Source organism: Theobroma cacao, chromosome 1, assembly GCF_000208745.1.
Source record: "Theobroma cacao cultivar B97-61/B2 chromosome 1, Criollo_cocoa_genome_V2, whole genome shotgun sequence".
NCBI lineage: Eukaryota > Viridiplantae > Streptophyta > Magnoliopsida > Malvales > Malvaceae > Theobroma > Theobroma cacao.
Window position 1 is genome coordinate 30,445,829 of NC_030850.1, and position 10,976 is coordinate 30,456,804.

Consider the following 10,976-nt stretch of genomic DNA (forward strand, 5'->3'; position numbering starts at 1 on the left):
ATCATTGATTTAATATTTTGTAAGACACCACGGGAACACCAGTTCACTTGACTGGAATTCAAAAAACACCTGATCGATACATTATTTGACAAGTTGCTTGACTCGTTTTCCATATTTAAACAAACATATCAAATTATTTAAAATAATAAACTACATCTGATTCAACTTATTACAAGAAGAGAATATTATATTCCAAAAACGTGTATTTTACAAAGATATGCATATATAAAATGCAAAATTAATTTTATTCATAGTCTAATTTTAATTGACTAACAGTATTTTAATTTTAATTAATTAACCAATCAACTAATAATATTGTATTATAACTGTATCATCAAATTTGTACAATTATTCTAATACAACTGATCTCAGTGTGACCGGTTTTATTCACTGTTTTAACTACAAAGAGAAATGTTTAATCCGCTGCAACATTTGAGTTTGTAGATTTCATACATATAAACCATAATTGATATAAACAAAAACCAAAGAGAAATAAGGCAAGGGAAGTGAATACTCGAGTTTGGTGTAGAAATTTTTGGTTCGATTTATCACTTGATGGGAAGCACCACAAATCAGGAATGGGGAACCTGGACTGACAGAAAATAATCATGTGGAAGAATGGGTTTTTTTTCTTATTCTTTTATTGAGAATTGGGAAATACGGATAAGGTTGATAACGATGGGTACGTGCTTATGTGTTTCAGACCACAATATTCACATTAAGTGTAAACATTGAAAAAGCCTGCCGAAAATCCAATCCGACGCTCACCTTCTTCACAACGATATCATTGATATAAATTTTAGCAAAGAGCATGTGGTAATCCAACGGAATAAGGCAGCCTTGCAATCTAAACTGCGTACAAATACGACAAAAGTAGAAGGGAAATTAAGAGAACAATCCTGGAATTACCTGTCCCTGGATTGGGTACTGACAAATACTAGTCGCCTTTTCCTTGGTAAGCAAAACATCACAGCAGCAGACCTAGATTTCTATTTTCCTTTTCCACCTAGAATAAGTCTTAAAAACATCAAAAGTCAGTCTTAACTATTCCTATTCCTATTCCGTTCCTGAATTAAATGAAGTTTCCAAGACCACCTCTTTTAACTCTTCATTTCTAGCAAAAAATAGGAGACCACGAAAGTAAATTTTCAAATATATATTATGTATGTTTTATAATAAAATTCTAACATCAAGAAAAAGTCCTTTATGGTGTCAGCCAAAGAGTGCAATATTAGTATATTAGTAAATAATTAGAGAGCGGTTCTATCTTTTGGTACAGATTCAAGGTAAAACTATTCTCAACTGCCGAGTATCACTCACAATATGTCCTAGTTTATAACTTGATTTCAACATTTTCATGTAATTAATGTACTTATTTCTACCTCCTCTTTCTCCATATGTACATAGGATTGGATTAACTAAAACATAATTTGGTCTTTTATATTAACAAGACTAGAAGAGCTCATGAAGGATTTAAAAGGTTGATACCTTGGATGATAATCGTCAAATTCAAAAGAAACCAGTAATGCTATGCTGCCATGTCCTAAAAAGAAGATAACAATAAAGATTATACCTAGAAATTTATGCAGTTACCGTAAAATATTAACAATTCATTCTGATCACTTATTGGGTAACATTGTAAGAAAAAAGAAAGCAGTCAAGAAAAGCATTTAAATGCTTACCGAAGGAGGGAGCGAGACACTGCTAATTTATCTTGACCTCTGTACAGGTCACCTGGCAGAGAGATTCTCTGAACTAATAGTTTGAACAGTTAGCAGATTTCAGTGAACCTCTGCTACTCCCAGCTTCCTTGTTACAACAAGAAGATTTCAAGGAAATGTGATCCAAATTTTAATAGCTTTGAAAACAAACCTTGATACAGCCGCTGGATTCAAACTAAAAGCACTAATAAGTGACATTGAATCAGCATGAGGATGAAAAAAGAAAGGGAAAAGGGCTCACCACAAGCAAAGTAAGCAGCTAACAGATTTACACTAATAATACTAGACTTTCTTCTATAAGTAAGCAACATGGTTCACTGTCGCATAACATAAAGTCTTATTCAAAGAAAAACAGGAAGAATAATGCAGTGAGATACACCAAGCACCCACACTAATATTGACAATGTGGCGTGACAAAAAAGAGACACATGGAAGTAACCGTTACAAACAAAATAGCACCCGTCATCAAGAAATGGGGGCAGGAAGCTTTCAAAATAGTCCACAATTTCCTGTCTACTTTATAAATTGTCATCAGTTAATAAAAGAAATTTATATATCAATTAGGGTGGTATTAACCACTTGAAGCTAAAAAGTAAAAAAAATAATTGCTGCAAAATTTAGAACCAGTACAGTTTAGTTGGTGACTGGTGCTAACTTAGATTGAGTAAAGCATTTTGTTTTTAATTCACCCTTAAACATACAGTTCAAATTCATAGAACTTGCAACATAATATCAACAGAATACATGATGTTCAGAAATCAGAATCCATAGCATCCTAGCCTCATAACATATTCCAGATTTTAGATTAGCATAAGCAATGGTCAGTTGCTTCATATGTTAATTCACATTATATGAATACATACTTTTCTACATTGTATTATTCAAGAAATTTTTAAATTAAATCCAAAAGTTTTAAATAGTCAAAAAAATTGAATATATTATATATTACTTCAACAAAATATTATTAAAAGAAGATATCTTATGCATTTGTCTATATATGATATAATCATCCAAGAGTTTTGCAAAATTAACTATCATTTGGTTAATACTTTTATTATTTACCTTTCAATTTGCAAAAGATATGTTTAGATACAAGAATAATCAAATATTTTTGAATAAGTAAGAACTATAAATTAATCATGTTGTAGACTAAGATGCATGAATATACAATTTTTATTTGAAGATGCAGAACAAATTAAATATACATCACACTTCACATTTTAATTAGATATGCTTATTAATGTAAGATCATTTTTAGACAAATATAAAGATTTTTTTATGTCTATTTAAAAAGCTACATATGAAAACATAGTATTTTAAACATGGATAAAGATTATTTGTTTGACCTCCTCTCTTCATGTTTTATTTAATTTTACTGGGATTGATACAAGAAACTTACAAAAACTTTACTATTTCTTATATATGTAAACATTTTTTTTTAAAAAAAAATTGAGTATGTGACTATGCCACTGCCAATGCTGTATAGATGGGCATCTGCAGTAGTCACCTAATTTACTACTTGCAATAATACTAGATCAATATTATAACTCAATGAGATGCTTGATGCTTCTGAAATTGAAGAAATGCAGAAACACAACCCCAGAAGATCCAATTCAACCTTTCGAATACAGAAATAGTATCAGAGAGAAGACAATTTGCAATGTATATATACAATGCGTTCCAGACATACAGTTATGAAGTTCTACAATATTTACCTGCAAAACGGTATACTCCCAAGAACTTGGTTCTTTATATCAACTTGATATTGGCAGCAACCTAAATACAAATTTAATAAACCTGTAACCACACAATGCCCCTTAAAAAGACCAATTCTCATGCAGTTATGAATTAATACAAATAAGTCAGCATAAAATCAAAGGAGATATAAATTGGGATTAAAGAAGGTTAATCATGTTGGAAACAGTTTCATAAAACTGAAAGAGGCTCGCGAAAGTAAGTCAGAATTTAGAGAGATACAAGCCCTACACCACAGACCTGGCACTTCTCCAGTCCTACATTGGGACTGGAGAGGCCAGTCCATATGTGAGACAATGCCATTTTGTTTGAATCAAATCAACAGTCAGAAATTTGCCACAAAAAAAAAAAGTTATCACAATTCTCTCTCCAGACATTGCCTCTCTCTTTTTTCACACCGTGACCATCTGGGTTTTCGGATTCCCCATGGATCTCACTCCAACATCATTGGTTTTCCCCTCCTCTCTTGTTTTGTGTCTCCCACCATGCTTCTTTCTCTCTCTAGTCTGATTTCTCTTCAGAGAAACAAATAAATTCTACTACAGTAAATTCAGGGATTAACACAATACAAATTGAGGAACCCATAAACATTATCCTCAAAACATTTATTTTTTTACTATTATTAGGCATGAGAATAGCTGCAAGAACAAATTTCCAAATACCCCCAAAAGATTAATAAATAACAAGGCAAATCTATGACCTCTGATATGATTCTGAAGACATGGCATTATCTCACATGGACTGGCCTCTCCACTACCAATCTCACATGAAGGTCAAATACACTAACAGATACTCAGTCCTATATTGGGACTGGAGAGGAGCCAGATCCCTACACCACAGTACTTTCAAAATCAATCCAAGTGATGTAATGTTGATGATTCTCATAAATGACATAGATGGTACCTTAGCTGTTAATGATGCTTTTCTACCCCAGTACAAAGAATACTCATCATACAAGTAACAAGTATACAAGTAACACGTGATGCCTGAGCTGTTGATCCTCTGGTTACTCTGCAATAGCAGAAACACTCATGGTGTAGAATGCACAATAGAAACGGCAGAGCATGAAAAATACCTCCAAATTTCAAAGAAGAGCACTGGATCATGAACCAAAGGAACCCTCCAGGTAATATATCTGCAACATCTTGAACCAAGCCACTGAAAGAAAAAATACGCACACTGGATGTTAAGTTTTAAAATTCAAAGTTTCATGACTACAAGCAAATTTTGTGAAGACTAATTTCAGGGAAGGAAACAAGTACCTACAAGATAAATCTTAATTCCAGTAAAATTCTGCATGGGACTGCCATGGTGTTATTACATGGGCAGAAGGACAGAAGGGAAATCACATGCAAAAACCTCAAGATAACAGGACCTGATCGCACAACTGATTTTATAATACCTGAATGTCAGATCAGAATGCATGTCTCTAAAATAAACATTGGTGATCAGTATCACTCAAAGATAACTTGGATATTAACTCACTCACTACTACAGCCCATTCTTGCACAGGATAATAGGAAGAAGAGGCAATTAAAAAATATATCAGTAAAAATGACTTGCACCAAGGAACAGAATTAGAAGTGCTGAAGTACAATGCTCTTTAATGAAGATACATAGGAGTTGAATAAACTCCCCAGAATGCATCTTGATGAGGAAAAAACAAGTAACTGAACGTGGAAACAATAAACTTGGGGAACATTGTATCATGGATATTCCCACATAATTATACTACAAAGAGATATACTCGAGGAAAAATCAATAAATTAATAATTAGTGTCTAAATGGAATTCAATGATACACAGAATACAAATTGTGTAGGCATGGAATGCACCATGAATTACAAGTTTCTGGGATTTTGATCCCATGAAGCAATTACAAGGATGGAGTGACACATATAACCACAGGTTATCCCCAACCCACCCAAAATGCTGATACTGCAGTCAGTCAATATATCCAAGTTGCATGCGACCACATGTGACAGACATTTTCTGCTTCCTTCCAAGACTCACCTCCCAATCAATAAGGTTTGTTCTGTTTGTTGTCTCTCTTAAGCTGAACCTTCAGTTTCTTACCACCCAATTGGCATCCGTTCATCACGTTTATCGCATTTTGAGCAGCTGCTGGAGAGTCGTAACTAACAAATCCTGCAAAGAGAGGCTCTTAAGAGAGAAAACTCCTTAACACTCATACCAGATTGATAGGTAAAGAGAACGAACTTACCGAAACATTTACTAACCCCTGTTGCTTTGTCAACAAAAACCTTTGCACTTAAGACCCTACCAAATCCTTGAAAAGCATTAGCCAACTCTTGATCACCAAATTCTTGAGGTATGTGATAAATAAATAGATTTGCACCAGGTGGCCCTAGGTCAATGCACAGACTAATTAATAAGATGCCACCATCAAGAATCTACTTTAGCAAGACAAGAAAAACCAAGATGACAATAGATAGCAAACCTTCAATCTGACCTCCTGAACTTGTACCTACACTGGAGGATGATGAAGAATTACTGGTTGTATTTGCTGGTGGCACTGAACCAGGTGAACTGGTCAATGGACGGTGGCTCATGATTCCCCCAGGATATGCCATGGGGTACTGAATACCTGGCACAGCTGGGTAAGCTGATCCCACATAACTTGCAGGAGGTATCACATAATTTCTAGGAGCAATATTGGGAGCAAGGTCAGGTGTGATTCCTCGCATTGCACTTCCTTGATTTACTGGAGGAATCATATTATGGAATGCAGGCTGATTCTGCATTGGTGGCAACCGGTACTGCATAAGTCCATAACTTCCTGGAGCCTAAATAAATAAGATGATCAATCACATTTAAATATAAAATGCTTAATCAAAACATCATGACTAAAAAATTAGACAATCGTCCATAACTCAGTGAAAATAAGAGGAAACAGAATCACTTATGAGTCGGATAATATGTGTTTTTGAAATTTTGAATTGCTCCAGATGAAAAAGAAGAAAACCTACTTGATATCCGTATCCATTGAATGGGGCAGCATAACCCATTGGCAAGGCTCCAAACAATGAAGGATGTGGTGAATCAGCATTTGATATATTAGAAGCTTGAGATTGAGCTTTCTGGGCCCTTCGAGCTTGTCTTTCCTTTTCTGTATCTGCCCATTTGACAACGAGAGGAACATTTGAACCCTAAAACAGAAGAAGTTAATGATCAGAATACTATCCCACACTTTTATTTGCGAAAACTAACTCACCACCAGGCATGATAAGACAAAATTCTACGTAAGGCCATTGCATCCTTAACTCATGTCTGGATGCCAAATGGTAAAGACAAGCCTTCGATTAAAGACTAATTATCTGGTACAAGAACCCGTCTAATGAAGACAAGAACTTCCTTTGTATCTATGCATTCTGCAATCCACTAGGGTATGGAAGGAAATTTCAGACATAAGTCCAAGTGTAACTTGATCAAGATAAAAGATAATAAGCTTCTACAAAGAGCCCATTTTCTTGACAACTTTCACACTAGATGCAACATACAATTATTCACAACAATGAGTTTGGTTTCGTAGCATGCAATACATAGGGATGGTAAGCCACAAAAATCATCTCTTGATGCATGTGCAAATGATTTCCAGGTTTATATCAGAATCTTTAGTGACTTGAGCAACCTAAGCTAACATCATGAATTAAGGAATAACTAAATATTTACGTCATAATTTATTCCTATTAACAATGACTATGTAAGATAGTTTGTCAGTGCATAACCTATAAATGCATTGAATTGTTTATTATGCAAAAGATACCAGATAAAACAGGAATAGAAACTCAGAACAATGTTCAAGGTAATTCGTTGATTTTCAACAGCAGAAACATGCACAAAAATACAAACCTCCATTTTATGCTTTCCATTAATGGCCTCCAGGGCATCAAGGGCCTGTTCTTTTGTCTCATACTTCAAAAAGGCACAACCTGCCATAAAAAATCGAATACAACTATAATTCAAATGTTGAAATCAGCTTGAGATTGAGGTTTTTGTTTTTATGCAATTAAGCACTGAAAATGGCTTACTTCTTTTTAGAGAAAAAAAATTCAGAAAAGGAATCCAGGATCAAAGAATAAGTACCTTTACTTGTTTGCTGAGAACCTCGTAGAATCTGTAGGTCCTTTATGGTTCCATATTTAGAGAATAAAGCTGAAACTTCAGCCTCAGAAACATTCTTCGGCAACATGCCAACAAAGAGTTTGTGTTCTGGATCAAACAGGCAGTAAAAAGATGACAACAATTCATAATTCACTCAAAAGTTTGATAAAAAAAAGCATCACCGGATAATGAAGGAGATCAATTCTTCCAACCTCGTAGGAAGCAGAATTATAAGCAATTAATTTACTGAATTTATATATACCTAATCTTTCCAACTCGCCATCTGCATACTTCACTTGCAATGGACTAGATGCCTGAATTGGACAAAAAATCAGAAAGATGAGTTCCAGGCAGGAAGGTAATAAGACTCACACAGTAAAAGTAATCTCTAAGCACAAATACATGACAGCAGACATAGGTCAAAGCAATATCTAAGTACTTAAGATTGAATTGTCCATAGATTTTTCATTAAAAGTTGAATATAAGAGTTGAGTCATTAATCACTCCAAACCCCCAGATCAAGGACATGTCATGTTGTATAAACAGGCATATTTACACCACCAAATCCAAATGCTTGATGATCCATCATGAAAACAAAATGTAAACATGACATGCCACAATGTAAAGTCAATACTAGAGGCATAACTTTATCCAGTCATACTAGTGACCATCTTAGGTGTACATTGATGTCAAAATCAACTTTATCCTAGCCAATCAAATTCTATGCTAACACTGAGTCCCAGAAGGGACACTGGCTTTGTTTGTCATTAGATTCTAGATCTATGCTTACACACAATTAAGTAGTTCTTCCACTCTTGTCTATCAGATTGAACTAGTACAAGCAATTATTTATTCAGCATTTCGTTCTTTGATCTCTGTTTATGTTCTTTTAATTGCAACATTGCTATGGAATTGCAAATTATTTTCAGGCCTGTTGGTCGCCAAGCTACATGCAGATATTCATCTCTTTTCTTCACTGTGGAAACAGAAAGTCCTGATGTGCTTCCAATTCATACCTCATAACTAAACTACTTTGCTACAGCAGCTCATGTGTATTGTATTGCAAGATCAAACAGGTGCTTCAACCATAAGGTGGTATTTAAATATGATCAATAATCAACAACTAAGGCATGGAATGGAACTCAGGGCTGTGAACCTGACTAAGTAAGGTTTCAATTATATTGTGAAAGAGCAAGAACATAAGCCCAGCTGATATTGATGTTAACTTAAAAATTTTAAATTCATCTGTTGATCAAGCGTTTGCTTAATTACATTAATACACATAAATGCCTTCCATTACACCCTAAAACTGCAGCATCACCTCATTCTTTTCTTTTCAATCAAGTACTTTCATTCATTATGTTGAAATTAGTAACCAGACCAATTCACATTTGATTAGTACCTCATTGTTTCCCAATTATAATTCTTATGATAAGCTCTGCTTTTAATTGCTATGAGATTTTAAGCAAGTCAATTAAATATGAAAGATATTTGACTAACATGATGTGGTAACATGACAAATAGCTGTAGAGTAGCTATCCTTAAGTGAAACCCTATAAGTAGAACTCCAACACCTATTGTTCTCTTAATCATTCGAATTTCAGATAAATTTATAGTTGCAATCATTAAATTACCCCGTTTCCTGTCCAAATTATGTTCTATAAAATGTAATCTGGAGTATATAAAGCCCTAGCTTCATCTTTTACATGCTTTAGAATTTCTCAAAACTCCATTTTATCACAAAACGACCAGGGTTTTTTATTCTAAAAAAAATTAAAATCTAAGCTTACAGCATGCTGAAAATACAAGGTCGCGATCATTTTCTTTTCCATTGTCTCCAAAACCCAAGACATCAATTTACTTAAACGAGCTACAATAAATAATTTTCAAACTTAATTCTACAACTGTGTTATCTGCATGTACCTTGATCAGCACGATGAAGCAGTAAGAACTTCTACTGAGTTTGTTATAAAATGCCAACTAGACCCATGCTTAAGGTACTTTTACTGGATACTTAAGAACTAATTCCGTATGACACAAGCTGTCAATATCAAAAACAGCATATAGCAAGATTCATGCCATAATGTATAAAATGCAGAAACGATTTTGATAGCTTCATAGTTAAATAGTGAAACAGAGTGGACAGATGTCACCCTTGGGTGCTACATTTGCATGCCATCTGTCGGAGTAAGCTACAAGTCTCTAGCTAATTATAACATGCTAAGATCACTGAACCAACTTTGAACAGTAGCAGGTAGATTTTCTCAACGATAACTAACAATGTGGCACTGACTCACTAAAAAACAAGGCAAAACAAAGAAACAGAAATTCAAAATTTGAACTAACCCCAGGCAAAGTCTTCTTATTATGACAGGCATTGACCGCTTTATCCGCCTCTTGTCTCGACGGGCATATAACAAAGCAACACCCTTAATCAACATAAAAAACACGAGAAAATACCTCAAAATTAGGGTTTCAAACACCACAAACCTCACAAAAACACCGCAAATCTCACTCCAAACACAACGAATCAAACAAATCACCAAAAAAACAAACAACCGCAAAAAGAGAATGAGAAATGTGAGAGATTTGAAACTTTAAAAAGAAATAATAAATTTTAAAAAAAAACATGCAAGTTGAACCTCTGGAGGCGCGAGTGGTCTTGTCTTTGATGATGTTGACTTCGTCGACCAAAGCAAACTCTTTGAACATTGCGAGCAGTTGAGCTTCCGTCATGTGCTTCGGCACTTGACCTACGAACAGCTTCACGCTCTCTTCGTCCGTCGCTTTCTTCTCCTTTTTTCCCTCCGCCATTAATGCCTGCTCCTCCTCCTCTATTTTCTTTGCTTTTTTTTTTTCCACCGAATTTTTTTTCTTTGATTTTCTCTCTCTAGAGGAAAGAGCGTTTATTTGTTTTTTTTTTCTTTTCTTTTTGTTTTTGGGGAGTCGTTGGGTGGGAAAAATGGGGGTTTCTGGATGGCAAAGTTGGATCTTCAATGGATATATTGTAATTAAAATGGCTGCAAAGTGGGGCTACTGTTTGGGTTTATTTACGAATCTGCCCTTACAGCTGTGCGAGCTCTGGTCTTTGAAGTGGATGTACTTGTACCGTTGTGAGCTGGAACGAGGATTTGCACTTTAAAGGGTGGCCGGTGTAGAATGACGAATATGCCCTTTCATTTTCTTTGTCATACTTGGCAATTTAATTTATTTTTCTCTCCTCTTTGGTTTCTCTTTCGGGTGAATCCCGTCGGCTGTCTCTGCATTGAAAAAGTTCATGGCTTGTAAAAGCACACTACACTTGAAAAGAAGGGGAAAAAACAATATGCAAATTTGATAGGGTGGCTCGTGGATCAAGTGGGGCACGGTGAATTTA

General features: G+C 34.9%; 1 protein-coding gene and 1 long non-coding RNA gene across 7 annotated transcripts; both read right to left on the reverse strand.

The window, feature by feature from the left end:
• On the reverse strand, positions 372-4,949 carry LOC108660909. Of its 6 annotated transcripts, XR_001926614.1 has the most exons (7): positions 4,739-4,946; positions 4,552-4,634; positions 4,380-4,487; positions 3,836-3,991; positions 3,437-3,497; positions 1,683-1,905; positions 372-1,543 (listed from the first exon to the last, which is right to left on the reverse strand). It is a non-coding gene; the product is annotated as an uncharacterized LOC108660909 (long non-coding RNA). The 6 variants fall into 6 exon arrangements; XR_001926616.1 differs by having other exon boundaries at positions 1,683-1,809; positions 4,380-4,634; positions 4,739-4,949; XR_001926613.1 differs by having other exon boundaries at positions 1,683-1,885; positions 4,380-4,634; positions 4,739-4,947.
• Positions 5,224-10,585, reverse strand: LOC18613457 (RNA-binding protein BRN1). Its single transcript, XM_007050695.2, has 9 exons — positions 10,243-10,585; positions 9,947-10,029; positions 7,863-7,914; positions 7,583-7,708; positions 7,349-7,428; positions 6,466-6,645; positions 5,937-6,282; positions 5,700-5,843; positions 5,224-5,623 (listed from the first exon to the last, which is right to left on the reverse strand). The coding sequence occupies exons 1-9, from the start codon at positions 10,412-10,414 to the stop codon at positions 5,496-5,498; spliced, it is 1,311 nt and encodes a 436-aa protein (XP_007050757.2). The 5' UTR covers positions 10,415-10,585; the 3' UTR covers positions 5,224-5,495.

Bases quoted from the DNA above. Each gene is read 5' to 3' on its own strand.
- LOC18613457 (XM_007050695.2), bottom strand. From the start codon at position 10,414: ATGGCGGAGGGAAAAAAGGAGAAGAAAGCGACGGACGAAGAGAGCGTG. The intron at 7,709-7,862 runs GTATATATAAAT...TGTTTGATCCAG, and splicing joins TGGCGAGTTGGAAAGATTAG to AACACAAACTCTTTGTTGGC. The intron at 5,624-5,699 runs GTAAGTTCGTTC...CTCTCTTTGCAG, and splicing joins AGGGGTTAGTAAATGTTTCG to GATTTGTTAGTTACGACTCT.